We start from the raw sequence: 18,358 nt of genomic DNA, 5'->3' as shown, positions 1-18,358 counted from the left end.
CAAACTCTGGGGTGAGGAATACTGCCCCACAGATCCAAGTGTAGTGTATGAATGGCCCCCTTTCCTATGGAAGGAAGTCTCATCCATCTTTGCTACACTATTCCCTCCTTCTTTCAGAATTTTCTGACAGCTCTCCACTCGTTTGGAGATCTGTGTGGAAGAATAGGACAGGGACTAGGCAGAATGGGGACATGGCAGTGAGGCAGTGTTGCCACGTTAACCCAGTGGAGATTAACTGAGGAAATTTGTAGAAATTGAGATTATATTACTTTTCCCACAGAACCTCCTTTGAGATTACTGTGTCCAGATAACAAGGAATATGTTCAGACAAAATAAGGGGATTTTATAAAACAGCTAACTGAATTTCAAAGAAAGGTGATCCACAGACTTGGACTAAGAGGCAATAAGACAAGAAAGAATCCATAATCCCTCAGTTTAACAATTTTTTATATTAAATCTGGCCTATGAGACAGATTCACTTTTATTTGCAGCGTTAACACAGGCACTGGGTCAGATCCTTAGGAGGTGTAAATCCCCATAGCCCCATAGTCACTGACTTTCAATGAAGCTACATTGCTTGCCACCATCTGAAGATTTGGCCCACAAGCAAGTGTAATCATTGTTAATATTTCATGTATGAAACATAGGATGGGTTTTTCTCTAATCACAAAAAGAAAAGGAGTACTTGGGGCATCTTAGAGACTAACAAATTTATTTGAGCATAAGCTTTCGTGAGCTACAGCTCACTTCATCGGATGCATTTAGTGGATTCTCCTTACAGTGTGTATGATAACACCCATTGTTTCATGTTCTCTGTGTATATAAATCTCCCCAGTGTATTTTCCACTGAATGCATCCGATGAAGTGAGCTGTAGCTAACGAAAGCTTATGCTCAAATAAATTTGTTGGTCTCTAAGATGCCACAAGTACTCCTTTTCTTTTTGCGAATACAGACTAAAACAGCTGCTACTCTGAAACATCTCTAATCACACAGGATACAAATATTCATGAAGGAAAAACACCTTTTTTGTTGATGGACACGTTCTACTTCCTTCTGTCAGAAAAACAAAAAAAAAAGACAACATTGCTATAAACCAGGACTACATCCATGTAAAAGCAGCTATTAATAATAAGTAGCATCAGGTGTAAGTCTTGTAGATGAACACCTCACCTTTTAGCTCTAACAAGTGTCTGAGTCTCAAATGAATGTTTATTCTTGGTGTGCTTATGTCACAGAAAGCTGTATTTACTTGCTGCTATTTTCAGAGCATGCACCTGGGAGTAAGTAGCCAGAATACTTTAGCTGAGGGAGCCACATTTGCACTGATATTTAAGGAAGCATGAATGTGGTTTATTCGTCTGCTAACTTCATTGTATGACTTTTGCTGGATTCTTGCTCATACAAGTGTTGATTACTGATTCTTTCCAATTTCAATGGAAAACTGACTAAAAAATACATTCTTCTGTCAGGTTATGTGTGAGCCATCCTTTGACAGGACCAGGTGCATAAGGATATATGTAAATGTTATTTTCGCAGGAACGTGCCCTATGTATCCAAGCTGTAGCATTTAAGATGCCCTCCACCACCCTTACATTCTCTCTCTCATGTCCCAAAGCTCAAGGCCATTCCTGCTTAAAAATGAGCAAGTCTTAAAAGTTCCCAAATTGACTGTTCAGCAATACAACTCCATTACTCACCCCCTGCACTCTGAGCACTTGTCTGTAGCACCTCAATTCTGGATGGTTCAATTAATCAGAGATCATAACACAAACCTGGATCTGCAACAGAATGCAGAGTATAGCAACCAGGCTGGCTGGGCTGTGGGGGCCGAATTTAAGCCATCATTTGTGCAGATGTATGAAGAGAGGCAGCCAGGAACAGAGCAACATTTGTGACCCGCTCCCTCTCTCCCCCTTTTGCCATCTGTGGAATCTACACATTCTGAGCTGAGCTGGGCTGGAGGGGAGCAGTATTTGTGCATGTTAATGATCCTTGCCTTGTTGGGATTAGTCATGTCTGTGGTAGAAGTAATAGCCACAGGAGACTTACGCAAAGGTTGTGTGCCCACTTTTGAATACAGGCCCTGTCAGCACTAATGAACACTAGCTGCACGGATGTATCACTTAGGGGGTTGAACTTCATGACCTTTCATTTAGTTTTAGTTCAGGAGCTTAATAATACAATTGATTTCCATGCTTGTTGCTCAATGGAAGGCACTTTGATCATTCTGTTCAATGGAGGGCACTTAGACCATTTGTTTTACTGGTACTGTTCATACATTGTCTAACAGCAAAAACTTGACATGAAATTGTGAGGTATTTTTATTAGGATTTGTTTGGGATAGTCAGGGCTGGATTAAGGCAGGGGCGTTAGGGGCTGCAGCCCAGGGCCCCAGCTCAAGGGGGGGCCTGCAAAAATCAATCACAAGGCAGCGATCTCCAACTCCGGGCTGCTAAAAGTCCCGTGGCGCAGCGGGGCGCTCAGGCAGGCTCCTGGAAATAGCCGGCTGCTGGCACGTCTCTGCAGCCCCTGGCTGGGGGGAGGTAGCTCCGCACGCTGCCCCCTCCCCAAGCACTATCACCCCAGCTCCCATTGGCCAGTTCCCAGCCAATGGGAGCTACGGGGGCATTGCTTGCGGGCACGGGCAGCACACAGAGACATGCTGTCCTCCTCCCCTCAGGGGACGCCAGAGGTGTGCCAGCAGCAGGCCGCAGAGGCTTCTGGGAGCAGCTTGGGGCCACAGCATGCAGGCAACCTGCCTGAGTGCCCCAATGTGCTGCCGGCCAGGAGCCACCTGTGGTAAGTGCCTCCTGCCTGGAGCCTGCACCTCCCCCCGCCTCCTGCCCCAGATCAGAATCCTCCTCCTGCACCCAAAATAAAAACAGTTTATGCTCAGTTTCACTCTGTACCTAGTTTTGGTCATTCACCTGATCTGAATTTGAACAGGTGATCTTCAGGTGACAGACTCCAAAGCCTATTGCTAAGAGACCAAATTCTGAGAAGCCTTCTATAGCTGGTGATAGTTTGTGTGAGTTTCCAACACCTCCACTGCACACTGCAAAACAGAGCTCTGGCTTGGAGTGCTACAGTATGAAGGGAGTAACAAGCAATTTGGAGACATGGATAGGGACATATCCAGCGGGTCTGGGTAGAGTGCTGGTCCGTAAGTACCAGACCCTGTGAAGGGCGTGAAGGGGCACCACTACTCCGGATCGCCCACAATAGCAATTGTAGCCGAGATGAGCACAAGTTATTTCATTACTGGAAGTCAGGAGTCTGAATTCGGTCTCTCTGCTTTCCACTTCTTATGCACATGGTAATTTTCCTTGACATATAATCCATTCACTTGGTTTGTATGCTGATCGCCAGGGCTTAACTTTTTACACCTCTAGCAAACACGTGTGCTTTCCCTCTGAGAGCTATAAAGTTTTCAAAAGTCCATCAAGCATCACACATTTTTAACTGAATGCATCCAATGAAGTGAACTGTAGCTCACGAAAGCTTATGCTCAAATAAATTTGTTAGTCTCTAAGGTGCCACAAGTACTCCTTTTCTTTTTGCAAATACAGACTAACACAGCTGCTACTCTGAAACCATTTAACAATCTTGGTAATAGTGCTGAATTTTCATAGACTTTCATTTTAAAACATTTTTAGCTTTGCTGTAAACACTTTTACACAGAGAAAGTTGGCATTTCCACAGTGCTGCAGGGGCAAGAAAGACATCAGGCAGACTCTTGAAACTGTTATGGGTAGAGGTGATGTTTCCTGCTGCTTTCCCCGCTTAGGTGTTACAGTTGTGTATGAAATTCTGAGGGTAGAGTCACACACTGCTATATTGGAAACACTTTCTGAACAATGCAAAACACTGTGAATTCTCTATTCCACTGCATTCCCCTTTCATCTCTAGATCATATTGAAGTTGCATATTTTGCTACTTGTATGTAATGTCAGTTTTCTGTAAACTATTCAAAGACAAAAATTTCCACAAAATGCAATTTCTAATGGAAATTGTTCATTGTTCAGAAGATCTGAGGTTAGAAAATAAGTAGTAAGGCCCAATCCATCCAGCAGTCAGTGGCAAAGTTTCTCTTGACTTAAATAACAGCAGAATTGGGTCCATCGCCCAAACTATTTTTTCCCCCCAGAATACCCTTGTGGAAAAATAATCTTTACAGAATACCAGCCATTGATTCTGTGTACTGTAGCAACAGGATCACAAATGAATAATTCTTCCTGATTAACATCTATTGCTAGTCTCATCACTGATTAAAAGATCATATACAGTAGCTTATCTGCAGATAAATTTAAACCATTTCACACCAACTGCATAATCCAATCAACATTATCTCACCATACCCTAATTAGCAACTGCAGCATTACACATAAATATAACAAAACTGCATGATTTAACAGCAGGAAACACAAACTTTCCATATTGTCTAGACCATCTTTGTTTATGAAGTTAAAATATGAACTGGCTCAAAGTGGTAGATCTGTAACTTGTAATTGGAACATGGAATGAAAATATATCTGAACACAAAGAATATATACATTAATTCTAGACAGTGTTCAAAATCTTCTTCCAGCCAGGCATTCTATCATAGAAACTATGTTTTTATAGGCCTGGAACAAATCACCTATTCCCCTGGTGAAGCCAACAGAGCAGGGTTATGGGGAGGAAAACACTGAAATTCTCTGTGCTGAGCCACTCCCAGATTGTTTAATTGTTCCTGTGGGAGTAGCTGTGGGTCCCCAGAGCCTCTGGGTTCTGCATAGATCTTTAGGGATCTGATGCAGGCCATCCATGCTTTTGTACTGGCTTTGGAATGCCAGTATCCCCTCTCACCCCCACGCTACCAGGGACTCCCCAGCCTTCCAGAAACTTCCTTTAAAGGATTTTTCCCTACAGCAGATGTGGGGCCCTAGGAAAGGTAATACTGTCCCTGCATTGCATTGGCTGGATAAATGGTGACAATTTATTTTTTAAATTTAGTCACACTGTCACTGGGTAGTGATAGGTCTTCCAACAAACTGCCAGAGGAACGTCAAGGCCAAAGAAATCTGGACCAAGTAGTTAGGACCCCCATCTCCTGGTTGAAATTATTGTATATGTAAGCAGTGTCAGGATGAGCTCCACCCTGACATCTGGTGGTGAGGTGTGGCAAGTTGTGGAAAAGAACTTCAGGGGCCGATCTCATTTGCATAGGCACACCCACCATGCCTAGAATGAGACCATAGCTGCCCAAATGGTCACTTTGGCTGCTGTGGGATCCCCAGTGTCTCTGTTATTGGGGCAGGAAGAATAAATTGTTATTACCCTGATTATGGGAACTGTGCTTGGAACTGTATGTGGCCTTTTGTTATGATGGAGGGATTCACCATCATCTAAGTAGCACTTGCTAGGCAAGGGTCATGGGTTCCAAAACTGTGTGAATGGAGAGAGGCTGGGGACAAGTATTAATACTTGGTGGCATGGGCCCCCTTGGTGAGGGCCTTACATGCTGATTGCACTTCCTCCTCTCTCCACTGTGGAATATCAGAGCTAATTTTGATTTCATTAGAAGTCTAGTTATAGGCTGCTGAGCTCACTTTGGGCTGACAGTGCACCAGCACTGGGGCTCCCCTACTATAAGCTGAATTCACCTAAGAGCTGAAATCACTGAGTGTTGTGTTAAGTAGTGGGGGAGCCTGAAGATATATTGTGGAGCAGTTTGCGGGATGGCTGGTGAAGCAGTTCGACGCGGAGCAGTGTGTGGATGGCAGGAGCTGCTTGTGGGCCGTGGAGCTGAGTGAAGGAGTTCGTGGGGCGGCTGGCAGAGCGGAGCGCAGCTGAGCGAAGGAGTTCGTGGGGCAGCTGGTGGAGTGGAGTGCAGCTGCGCGAAGGAGTTTTATGGGGCGGCTGGCGGAGCGGAGCGCCGCTATGGAGCTATGGGGCGGTCAGCTTCAGATCACGTAAGGTGCCTCTTACCCCCGTCCCATTTCCACCCAGGTTGGGAGGTAAAGCTCCGCCGATAAACTTTCGAACTCTGGGGCTGCCCTGACCAGGGACAGAGACTTTGGGGGCATTGGACTTTTGGGACTTTGGGTGATTTGGGGTTGCTGGACTCAAGAACCAAAGGGAAAAGGGCATGCCCCAATTTGCCTGGGGTGGGGTTGTTTTTGCTCATGGGTTGTGTTATGAATCCTGTTGGTGGTGTTTCCCCAACATAATGCCACATTGTTTCTCTCTGTTATTAAAAGACTTTTGCTACACTCAGACTATGTGCTTGCGAGAGGAGAAGTATTGCCTCTTGGAGGCGCCCAGCGGGGGTGGTATATATTTGTCCCAGGTCACTGGGTGGGGGCTCGAGCCGGTTTGCATTGTGTTATTGGAATGGAACCCCTAGATATTGAACCCGGCCCTTGTTGCTGCCAACTCTGACGGGCAGAAGGGTTACATATAATTATTGTGATCAGAACAGCACCATAGTGAATATAATATTGTTTGTCCCTAGGCAGCAGCTTTCGCAGGTCATCTTCAAGGAAGCTTCCCTCTTCTTGATCCTGTAGGTACATGGTAACTTTCTCTTGCACACACAAGACCTGTATTTTCAGTCTAGAAACCCTGAGTCAATTAAAGTCAGTAGGAATTTTGCCATTGAGTTCACTGTGACCAGGCTTTCACCCTACATAACAGTGATGAAAGCCTAATCAAGTGCCATTGTATATGAACTGCAGTGTGAAAAACTCTCCACTCTACCATCCCTGTAAAGTCCCTGTGGTAATTATCAGGCATCATGTCACATCTTTGAATGGTGAAAAGCTACCAGCCACATCCTTAGGTATGTGAATTAGAAGAACTGATCAACTTGGTCGCTTACCTGAAAAATTGGAGAAATTGAGGACAACTGTTACATCAGCAATGAAGGAAAATCTCTCAGAACAGTATTTGAACTGACATTCCTTTAAAAATTTTATTTCCTAATTTATGCTTTTGGAAAATATCAACCATAATATTGCATTTATTTAGTTGTTCCTTTCTTTAAACAAAACAGTGACTGAGCCCAGCTGAATTTATCTCAGCTGCTAAATTTGATAGAGGTACATTTACCCAGCAGTATAGCATATCACCATACCTAGTTACAAAATTAGAAAAGATTGTTCTGTGTATGCACACTTTGTGATTTTCAAACACTTGAGGCCAGCTCTCCATTCCGGATGAGTTCTGGTCAGTGCAGAAACTTGGACGATCAGCTGTGGCTTCAACAATGCTCTAGTTTAATTATAAGTTAGATGTAGGAATCATTGAGTGGAATTCTATGGGTTCCATTACACTAGAGGAGCATAACTGTCCCTTCTCACTTTAAAATCTATATCAAGGGCCATCCAGGGAGTGATTCTGTCCCCAGCATAGGCTTATCTAATTTAGACTGCTGCAACAGAAAATAGGTGGAATGCAGTGAACTCTTGCTACATACCCTCTCCCTGGCCATGCTGAGGGTGAGCGAGTGGAGACCGCAGTCTACCAGCTCTACACCAAATCACCAGGGACTATTTTAACCCATTTATGTTTTATCCTGCCAAAAAGCCAGGCTGGAACTGAGAATTGCCCCCTTATCTTATTTGTCAAAATAACTTCAAATATGTCAGAGACTCTTATGCTCAGTGATGACTAAGGCCATGGAAAGCATGATGTTAGCATTAAATAAGCATTTTTGAACACTAGGAGCACAAGAGAGTTACCCCACCCCTTAAATAAACTAAAAAAAGACCACAGAGAATTTTAAAACACCATTCCAGCTACCTCTGCACTTTTGGCATGAATTTCAACCCAAAGTGTAACTCTTTCGAAAAGCAATAACTGCTTGTAAATAAGGTCATTTACTAATGCTGCCCTCTCGGTAATGGATACCACATCTCTCAGTAATCACATCAGTGATCCTTTAGCATGAGTGAGTCAGATTCTTAACTGATGTAAGTCAGAACAGCTCCACCAGAGTCAGCTGAGGAGCTAACAGCATTTGTTTGATGTGAAATACGTATACATTTTATATGGCTGATCATTGAGCTTTGAAGATGGAGTGTAGTGGAGCACACATTTTCCCCCCTCCCTAAAGTGAGATACCTGCTCTTTTGAATCAGCAGAGCAGAAAAGTTTGAAGAAGAAATGAAGGACCTGACTCTCCTCTGCCTTGCACTTCATGTGGTCATTTACTCCAGTGCAAACTGGGTCTAAAATGCTACCAAATCAGATTAGAGATAGGCTTGAGCTTCTGCATTCAGATTCAAAGTTCTTCAAAATGTAAGGTGTCCATATGTAAGACTGGTTTCAGAGTAGCAGGCGTGTTAGTCTGTATCCGCAAAAAGAAAAGGAGTACTTGTGGCACCTTAGAGACTAAACCAATTTATTTGAGCATAAGCTTTCGTGAGCTACAACTCACTTCATCGGTGAATGCATCCGATGAAGTGAGCTGTAGCTCATGAAAGCTTATGCTCAAATAAATTTGTTAGTCTCTAAGGTGCCACAAGTACTCCTTTTCTTTATATGTAAATTTGTCTCTGGCCCATTGCTAATATTGACATTTACACATAGAATAGAAAGTTTGACTTTCTTTTGTAGATTCCTACATACAATACTTGGTGGAACAACTGATATATCTATCTTGGCCCTATCACCATGGTAGCTGAGAATCTATATAAAATCAACTTTTCTCTGAAAATAATACAGCAAATGGCCACAGACATGATCCAGACATTCTGAGGTTGATGTGGCTTGGAATCATAACTGTTGCTCTATCTCAAAAGGGTCAAATTGTCACTGTGACAGTAGTCAGAATCAGCATGGTCCAGTATATAGGGTGAAATCCTGGCTCCATTGAAATCAATCATAAAACTTCCATTGACAATGGAGCCAGGATTTCATCCCTGGAGTCTATTCCTAGCTCTCCCATTTACTTGCTGTGTGTCTTTGGACAAGTCACATCATCTCTCTGCCTCAGTTTCCCCTTCAGCCTCCCTCCCCCGACCATAGATTGTAAGCTCTTTGGGGGACAGGGACAGTCTTTTATTGTGTTTGTATAGCCCTGAGCACAATGGGGACTAATCTCAGTTTAAGTCTCTAAGCGCTACTGTAACACAGATTAATAATAATAAATGTTGTGATAATGGAGAGGTTGGCATTTTGTTTTACAGTGAGGATCTGGTCAGAAATGTGACTATGCAAACCAGCAGCTTTAATTTAAGAGATCTTCTCCCTGCGGGTATTTAGAATGCTTTAGTGACCAAAGTAAGTGTGAATGAAGTGATGTATAATAGCACCTGCTTTACTGCAGTTCAGTTCATTTCTAAAACCAAAGCAGTGTTAAAAATTAAGAGGCTCAATCATCTTGTCATTTGCATGCACACAACTGCTGTTGATTCACAAAAGAGCTGCAGGTGCACTAAGCATTGGACTTTCCTTAAAACAAAGTAACTGCTTTGGACTAATCCTCTTTAAACCAATAGATACATTCTTGCAGGAACTTCTGCCTTTGGTCTCCACATATTTTTTTAACCCTTTTGTGCCATCTTAAAAAGAGGTGTTGTCGTTTAGAAATATTTACAAAAATCATCATTTAACTCCAAGCAAGAAAATTACTTCATATTTAAAGGGTAAGCTAATGTTTCAGTGTGTACATCTGCTAATGAAACGTAGAGTTTAAATGAGATGCCAAATTGTGCCTTTATTTTTTTTCTCCTCAACCCTTCATAATCTATAAACTGGGATATAAATCACATAGGATGAATATTGATTTTACATTCATAAAGCTCTATAGCTTCCAAATATTCTTTGTTAGAGTGAGCGCTTCACAAGCTACATTATAAACAAAACACTATTTCGGGGGGTGGGGAGGGAGGCGTTTGCTACAGAGATGGTTACGTGCTCCTCCCTCACATGAAGTATACCAGAGAATATCTTGCAAAAGAAATCAGTCTGAAAGGATAATAAATCTAAAATAGTAACAATCTACAATTATAATTTTATAAATATAATAATGGATCTAAATAAGGATTCTTTGAAATAGGAGATATTTGGGGTGGGTGAATGGGTACGCTGACTTATCCACCTCTTTCTCCTATGCCCTTCTTTCTCCTCCAAACAAACAAACAAACAAAAAACTAGCTCTCTGAATCAGATCATATCTCAATTCAGTTGTAAAGTGGGTTAGAGGTATTTATGTGCACAGAAGCCACATAAAACATCTACTGAAGGAAGCAGGATGAATTATATAAATAGCACTCATTTGATTCCAATTATATATTAAACTTTTCTAATTGATAATAAGAAAATGTTTACTCCTACCAGGAGCTGTGAATACGCCAGATATACTATTGTCTCCTGTAATGTTTTGTTTATAATTACTTTTTATTGTAAGCACAAACATGCTTTATTTTTCAAATATAGGTACCAGGAAGAAAGCAAAAAATATTCAGTACTTCCTTCTACTGTAATGAACTTGAAATCTAAGCAATAAAGAAATAAGAATGTACAGATGTATTTTCCTTTTCATATTTATTCTTTCATACTTTAAAATGATTAAGCTGGTATTTTGGGAAGTAATGTTCTTGCTTACATTTTAGATTTTGGTCATTTAGGGACTGGTTGTCAAAGGGAGCAAAGCCATAATGGGGCATCATTTTCTGTGTTTTCTCCCTATTATAGTATAGCTAAGCTGGTCTGATGTTTCCTGCAAAATAGGTGCCTCTTCTGCTGTGCATGACATACATATTTTCCTTTGGACGAGGGGATGATTCTAGCGAACACAAAACAAAAAGAATACTAACCGACCAGTAAGTAATACCATCAGTAAAAGGAAAATCAGAAAAAGCATTGAAAATGAATTAATGCTGCGTTGAGCTGGAATAACCTGCACTCTTTTACATACATGATTTTGTAGTTTTTGTAGCAATGCCTGCTGCATATGGATTGAGCATCTTTCTTGCCATCATACTCCTGCATAAATATAGCTGAACACATACAGAGATGATTTTAACATGATGCTCTCCAGCTCATCAGATAATGTCTCATACCTGTTATTGAATCACAATGAACAACTCCCCAGAATCTGCCGTTGTTAAGGGTATTTAAACTCCTCTGCACTTGTGATGGACTCAAGGAGGTTTAGCAACCTACAATGAACAATACCAAAAGTATCACTTTGCACAGGAAGAAGAATAGCTAAGTATCCAAAATTCATCTAAAATCACAGTGAAGTAAGGTGCAATTGTCCTTTAGGATTTGATATTTCATCAGTGTAATGAAGTCAACCTGTAGGGTACAGGTCAATAGGCAGCAAGTTATTCACAGGGAGCACACACCAAATTCGGTCAACCATAAATTCAGGCTCACTGAAAGGGCTCACAGAAAGTTACATACTTACATGAGAAATTGCAGTGACTCCAGCTGGACTAGTTACATGTTTAAAATTGCTCATGTACATACATGTTTGCAGGCTTAGGGAACCAAACAAACAATCTAGAGGCATCCCGGGCTGTCCCCACTATGAACTATGACATGTAGTCTATTGTTATGATGGGAATAGACTGCTTAAATCTTAATGTTGCCTGGCCCATGTCTGTATCTCCTCAGCAGAAAAGTAATTTTCTCCCCAAACCAGAAGACTCTGAATCTCGCTTGAAAGAAAATGTATGTTAAAGGAACATAGAGTCAGACCCATGATAGTCCATCAGATCCTAGGCTTTCCCCTTTACGGTGGCCTAAGGAACAGATTTTTTCAGCACCCACAATGGAGCCCAAATTCATCTCCCATTTACACACCTCTAAGCCAGTGCACAGACTCACCAACCTGGGAAAGAAAGGAGGAAGAACCAAAGTCCCAACTACAGGTCACTTCACCCTTTTTTCCTTAGAGGTGGCTTTATTTCCAAAAACAGAACTCAAAAGCACAACAAATTAGCAACACTACTGGAAAATAACCACTCGGAGCTTTCCAGCTACAGCGAGCTGAGAGAAGAGAGAACATAAACATCCCCATGATAACCTTCTTTGAACCCACTTCCACTTTCCACCCAAAACAGCCACGTTATAGGGAGGAATCTATTAACCCCTTACACGCTGGAGTGCCTTTACACCTTGTCACAGAACCTCAGTCAACTGGCGGATTTTCCCAGCAGCTTCCAAGAAGAATAGCGGGAGCCATCAGGTTCTGAGTTCTTTTGAAAATCTGGCCTTAATGAGAAAAGTGAGTCTTTTGTTCAGAGGTTAATTTTTTCCCCTTATTTTGGTTTTTGCAGCCCATGGGATCGGAGCGGATGGAGATGCGCAAAAGGCAGATGTCTGTGGCCCAGGAGACACCAAGTTCCACACAGGCACAGCATGGCATTGGGAATCGAGCTTCCAATGCCTGCTGCTTTTGTTGGTGCTGTTGTTGTAGCTGTTCATGGTATGTCTTTCGGTGTCTCAACTCAAACCTGCAGGGGTGAGTGATGGCCAGTAATCAGGACAACATAAACAGCACAGCACTTGGGGTAATAATACAAGTCTGGAACGATAGGAAAAAGGTGGCTATGTTGCAATTCTGGATGCAGTTTTCAGCTCCAGTTCTTGTGGGTTTTCCATTGAAATAATTAAGGATGTAAAAAGAGTTCTGTATACCAGCATCAGCTGGGTGTGTGTGGCAGGGGGGAAGGCGGGGGCTAAAATGGCGCTTTAAATAAAAAGGTATGTTATTCTTTTCTTAGCACTGCTCTAGGCTGCACGCACATCATGGTAACAATTTCCTTGTTACTAAAGAACTGCTCATGTGCTTGATGTTGTACAAGACAGAACAGTCCAGTCCCAGCACCAAAAAAAGCTTACATTCTAAGGCCTTGTCTACACTAACGGGAAAAGTTGGTCTAAACTATGCAATTTGAGTTACATGAATAGTGTAACTCAAATCAACGTACCTTAGATCTACTTACCGCAGGGTCCACACTACACAATATCGACGGGGGACGCTGTCCCGTCATCTCCCCTTACTCCTGATTTTGTGCTTTAACTTTGAGAAACAAAAAAGGAAATTGTTCATAAGGAATAGAGATAGATGTGAATTAGTGCAGGGTCTCTTTCTATGAGAATGATTATGGCCATGTTTAGTAGTATCGTAAAGAATGAGATTCTGGCAACTGCAGAAAGCTTTTTAAGCCACCAGATCTTCATATGCTTTGCCCATTAAAGGCATTACATATTAATGCTAAACAACAGTAATAACCAACTGCAGGTAGTTGTAACATTGAACTACTTTCACCCATGGCTTTCTGGGTTGCTAGAAATGGCCAAATTAAAATTATTCCTCTAGAATAGAGAAGACGGAAAGAGGTGCAATGAAAGAGTGTAAGGTAGGTTCAAAACTATCAGTCAATGAGGTTCTTATTTACTATGAGAAATCTCATTGGCTGTTAGAGTATCTACCTGACAGAATATCCAGATTTGCATTTAAGGTCCAGGCCCACTAAAATAGAATAACTATATAGAGAGGATCACTACAGAGCTTTGGGACATTTGGTTCCTGGAAGATGTCATAAGAACAGGTTAAAAATTAACTTGTATAGGGACAGTTCCTGCAAGATGGAGAACTCCCAGTGGGAGCTGAGCACCTAGCAGGCAGAAGACAGCACTACCTATATTTAGTTTTTCACTTACTACAGCCTTTTGCTTTCTTGACTAAACATGAGGCTGCCATCCCCTTATTCATTCCAGGAATTCATATTTTAGTAGTGTGTCAGTCAGTCTTATCACAAACTAAAATAGCCATCCCTTTTCTCCTTGATAAGTCATTTGTCACACTATAGTGGTATCTTACCATACCTTTAGTGATGATGATAGTTTTTCCTGAGTGAATCTGCAACACTGTACCAAATTGATGGAACTGCATGTGGCCATGATCCCACTCCACCCATTCACTTTTAAGATCCACTCTTTGTGGACAGAATAAATCTCTCTTGCTGTGCAGATTTGCAAGACTGAAGACTGCATCCTTGAAGCTTCTTTACCTCCACATTCAGATAAAAGTAGGCAAACTTCTGGGTCCAAAAATAAAGTGGCCAACCTGTATAGAAAATGGTTAGTTACTGTAACTGTGATTTTTTGATATGTGATGCAGACATGTATTCCACGTAAGTGTGTGCATGCCCAGAGAATTTTGCCTAGCAATACCCATAGAGGAGCAATGTTTGTGCCTCATGGCCATAGCCCCTCCCTTGGCTATATGAGGTGGTACCGCCCCGACCCCCCTCAGTTTCTTCGCATCAAATGCCCAGAGACTAGACTCTGATGCAGAGGGCATGGAGGGTGGGTCATGGAATACACATCTGCATCACATCTTGAAGAACCACAGTTACAGTAGGTAGCCATTTCTTCTTCTTTGAGTAGATGCAGCTGTGTATTTCACTTAGGTGACTCACAGACAGAACTCTGGGTGGCTGGGCTCAGTCTACCTAAACACGGTTTGCAAGACCTCCCTACCAAAACCTGCATCCACCCTGGAAGCTGTGGTGATGACATATTAGTTCATAAATGTATGTATGGACAACCATATGGCAGCCCTGCATATGTCCAATATTGAGATGTCACTCAGGAACTCTACTGACGTAGCTTGTGCTCTCTTAGAATGAGCTCATACCTATTGAGGAGGCATAGCTGAAGTTGTTTCATATGCAGTCTTGGTACAGGATCTTACCCATTTAGAGATAGTCTGTGAAGAGACTGCTTGCTTCTTCATAGGATCTGCATATGACACAAACAGGCAAGGCAAAACATGAAACACCTTAGTCCTGTCCAGATAGGCGGCTAGACATCGCTTGACATCTAATGAGATGAATGTGGAATAGGAAATAACAGAGGTAAATATACTGCCTGGTTCAAATGAAACTGAGAGACCACTTTAAACAAAAATTTGGGATGTGGTCATAAAGTCACTTTGTCTTCAGATAATTGTGTATAAGGAGGCTCTGCCATCAGAACCTGCAACTCTCACACTCACCTTGCAGATGTTATTACTCCACTTTCCACAACAGCGGAAAGGGACAAAATGCCAGAGGCTCAAATGGAGGTCCCATTAAATCTGCTAGGACTGTGTTAAAGTCTCACAGAGGAACTGGCTGTCAGACCGGAGGATGAAGAAACCATTTTAAGAATCTTGTTACCATGGCAATGGAGAAGACTGATCTTCCCTGAATGCTCCAGCATGTTGATATGCAGTGAGCACTCCTGCTCTGACCACAGACCTTCAACTTTCAGCAACCCCACATGTGCTCCCCAAGCCATCAGAGAAGCATCAGTGACAAGAGATCTGGTTGGTAACCACTGGACACCCTGGCAAACCTTCTCTGGATACATCCACCACTGCAAGGAGTCCAGGACCAGTTGAGAAAGATGGCGGCGAAGAGTCAGATGGTAAATAGTCCTGAGTCACATTTGGAGAGGCCGAAGGCACAGCCTTGCAAACTGGACCACCTGCATGCAAACTGACATGTGGCCCAAGAGCCTCAGGCACATTTGAACTGTCATGGAAAGCTGAGACCGGAGACTGAGGTAAAGATGGTGAATTACCTGAAAATGGCCAGTTGGCAGAAATGTTCTCAAACTCGTAGAATGTACTAGGGCCCTAGTGAACTCTATTTTCTGAGTGAGAACCATGCTTGACTTCCCAATGTTTAGGATGAGACCCAGACGGCTGAGGGAGTGCAGTATAATGTCAATGTGAGAAAGAACTTCCTCTCTGGACCTGTCACTCAGTAACCAGTCATCCAGGTATGGGAAGATATGGATTTCTTTCTTTCTGAGATATGCTGTCATGACAACCATGCATTTGGACAGAAGAGAATCCGAATGGAAGCACTGTATACTGAAAATGGTGCTCTGCTGTGACAAATCAAAGAAATTTTCTGTGGCCTGGCAAAATCGCCACATGAAAGTAGGCATCCTGAAGGTTCAGAGCAACAAACCAATTGTTCTGAGACAACGTGGGGATGATAGTCAATAGAGTGATCATTTGGAACCTCATGTATCTGATATTTTTGTTGACACCGTAAAGGTTGAGAATGGGTCTTAACCCTCCCCTGGGTTTGGGCACCAGAAAGTATCAGGAATAGCACCTATGATTCCAGTGTTCTGGTGGAACTCCTCCCCCACTCCCAAAGCCAGTAGACCACAAACCTGCTTGAGGAGCAATATCTTGTGAGAGGGGTCCCTGAAGAGGGGCAGGAAGGGATGGTGGGAAACTGGATTGCATAGCTTGATCTGACAGTGCTTAGGACCCAGCTGCCTGTGATCAAGCCCCAAGTATTGTAGAAATGGGCCAGCCTGTCCCCAAACGGAGGGAATGGGGAGAACAGAGCAATGACTGGAACACTGTTCTGAGCCAAGGAGTCAAAATGGGTACTTGCAGGACTCGTGTGGACCGACCAAACCCCAGACCTGACTTTCTCCTCCTATGGGAGCTATGCCCTTTTCTGGGATAGTCCCACCGTCTTGTGGGGAAGGAAAGGCTGCCCAAATGTGCACCGTGGACAGCTGCTGCTACTGTTGATCACCGTAGTGGTACCTCTGCACTGCTGATGTATACACCCCCAAGGACCAGAAGGTAGCCCTAGAGCCCTTGAAGTAGTTCAGAGTCTCATCCATCTTGGCTGAAAATAGTGCTTGGTCATCGAAGGGTAAATTCTCTATGGCCTGCTGCACATGGGGAGCAATGCCTGAATTCCGCAGCCAGGAAATCCTTCTCATGGTTATCACCGAGGCCATCACTCTGGCCAAAAGTATCTGCAATGTCCAGCATGGACTGCAACAGTGTCTTAGCCACCAAGCAGCCTCTAGTGACAAATGACTGACATTCCTCGCTCGCGGCTTCGGGCAGCTGATCTGCAAACTTAGACATAGCCACCCAGTTCACAAAGTTGTACTGGGACAGCAATGTCTGCTGGTTAGCAATCCACAAGGAAGAGGAGGTGTAAATATTCTTGCCCATCAGGTCCACTCATTCAGAGTCCTTATCCTCGGGATGGGTCTTAAAGCTGCCCTGCTGGGCTCTTATTCTCTACGGTTATGACCCCGGAATCTGGGCACAGATGTGAGTAAAAACGTTCACACCCCTGCACCAGAATGAAGTAGCAGGTTCTCCATGTGCTTTGCTGCAGGTGGTGCCAAAGCCAGTGTGCTCCAGAGGACCTCAGCAGGCTCAAGGACTACATTATTAATAGAGAGGGCTACTCTCCCAGGGACAGATGGCTGCAGAATATCCACTAACCTATGGGCGTTCTCCTGCAGGAACGCCACTTGAATTCCAGGGATGCAACCAAGTGCTGCAAAAGGTCTTGGTATGCCTGAAATCCTCCTGTACTAAAGGAGAGGAAGAGCCAGGCACTGTGGAATTGTCCAAGGATGAAGATGAAGCAGTTAACTGTGCCAGAGCTGGATCCTGTCCCAGGACTGATGAACCTACACGGGACAACTCTGGAGGCTCTTTCAGGGGAAAGATCACCAGTGCCTGGGCCTGTGACAGATCGACAGTCACCACCACAGACTTGCTCGGTGAGCTCACCTTCAAGCGAGATGAGGAGTGGGCCTCCACGACTGAGGATTGTCCTGTGGATTCCATGGAAGTCACTGGTACATATAAGGCATTGATGGCCTGTAGACACTAGGCCAGGGGCTGCCGTCCCAACAGTGAGATGAGTGCCAATCCTGGTACCCATAGCGCTCCATGAACAGCCCCCTATGAGGGTCAAGCAATGGAAAGTGAGAGGAGGAAGATCCCAACCTGGACGCTGAAGAGTTCCAGGCTACAGGCAATAAAGGTGGAGCCAGCCCTGAGGGTGCAAGCAACCGGTCCAACTTGTGTATAACCCAGACTAAAGAGGGAAAGCTTGGCTGACAGTGGAAACCGTATTGGCAGCATGGAGCCAGAAGCGGTGCCAGAAGCGGCACTGACCCCAAAGTTGGCAGTGGTACTGAGGTAACTGATGGTGCCGAAGTGGAGGGTGGTGAGTGCCACCACAGTAACATCAGCAGCACCAGTTGCAGCGGTGCCAAAGACAGTCCTGGTGTCAGGCAGGTCCCTGGTGCTGAGCCCAGCAACAGCCCCACTTCCACTGACTGTGAAAGGGAAACAGCAGGGTATGGTGCAGACAGACCCACAGGGTCAGCAGCCCGCCCATCCAATGGGGCTATAAAGGATGCAGCCTGGACCAAGGGTGACGTTGGGACAGAAAGTTAGAGGTCTGTTGCTGCCTGATATGCCGCTGACACAGAAACACCCAGTGCCGGCATTGCCCTCATTGATCCTGGTTTCAGTGGATGCCCCAGGGCTGGAACCAGAGTCAACAAGATGGTATC

The 18,358-nt window shown here is 43.7% G+C and overlaps 1 protein-coding gene across 6 annotated transcripts in view; it reads left to right on the top strand.

The window, feature by feature from the left end:
* Positions 1–18,358, top strand: part of RGS20 (regulator of G protein signaling 20) — a 49,201-nt gene that overhangs the window by 22,008 nt on the left and 8,835 nt on the right. For 2 of the 6 annotated variants that reach the window (XM_073331164.2, XM_073331160.2), the window contains exon 2: positions 12,277–12,461. The exons of 1 other annotated variant lie outside the window; for it this stretch is intronic. In XM_073331164.2, coding sequence (XP_073187265.1) covers positions 12,280–12,461 — 182 coding nt within the window. In that variant the 5' untranslated portion in view covers positions 12,277–12,279. Of the gene's footprint in view, positions 1–10,684; positions 10,813–11,900; positions 12,462–18,358 lie in introns of those variants that run through there. 3 more of the 6 variants (XM_073331163.2, XM_073331162.2, XM_073331165.2) reach the window with 3 other exon arrangements.

Source organism: Lepidochelys kempii, chromosome 2 (assembly GCF_965140285.1).
Source record: "Lepidochelys kempii isolate rLepKem1 chromosome 2, rLepKem1.hap1, whole genome shotgun sequence".
In the NCBI taxonomy this organism is placed as follows: domain Eukaryota; kingdom Metazoa; phylum Chordata; order Testudines; family Cheloniidae; genus Lepidochelys; species Lepidochelys kempii.
This window is presented reverse-complemented; position numbering and strand designations above follow the sequence as displayed.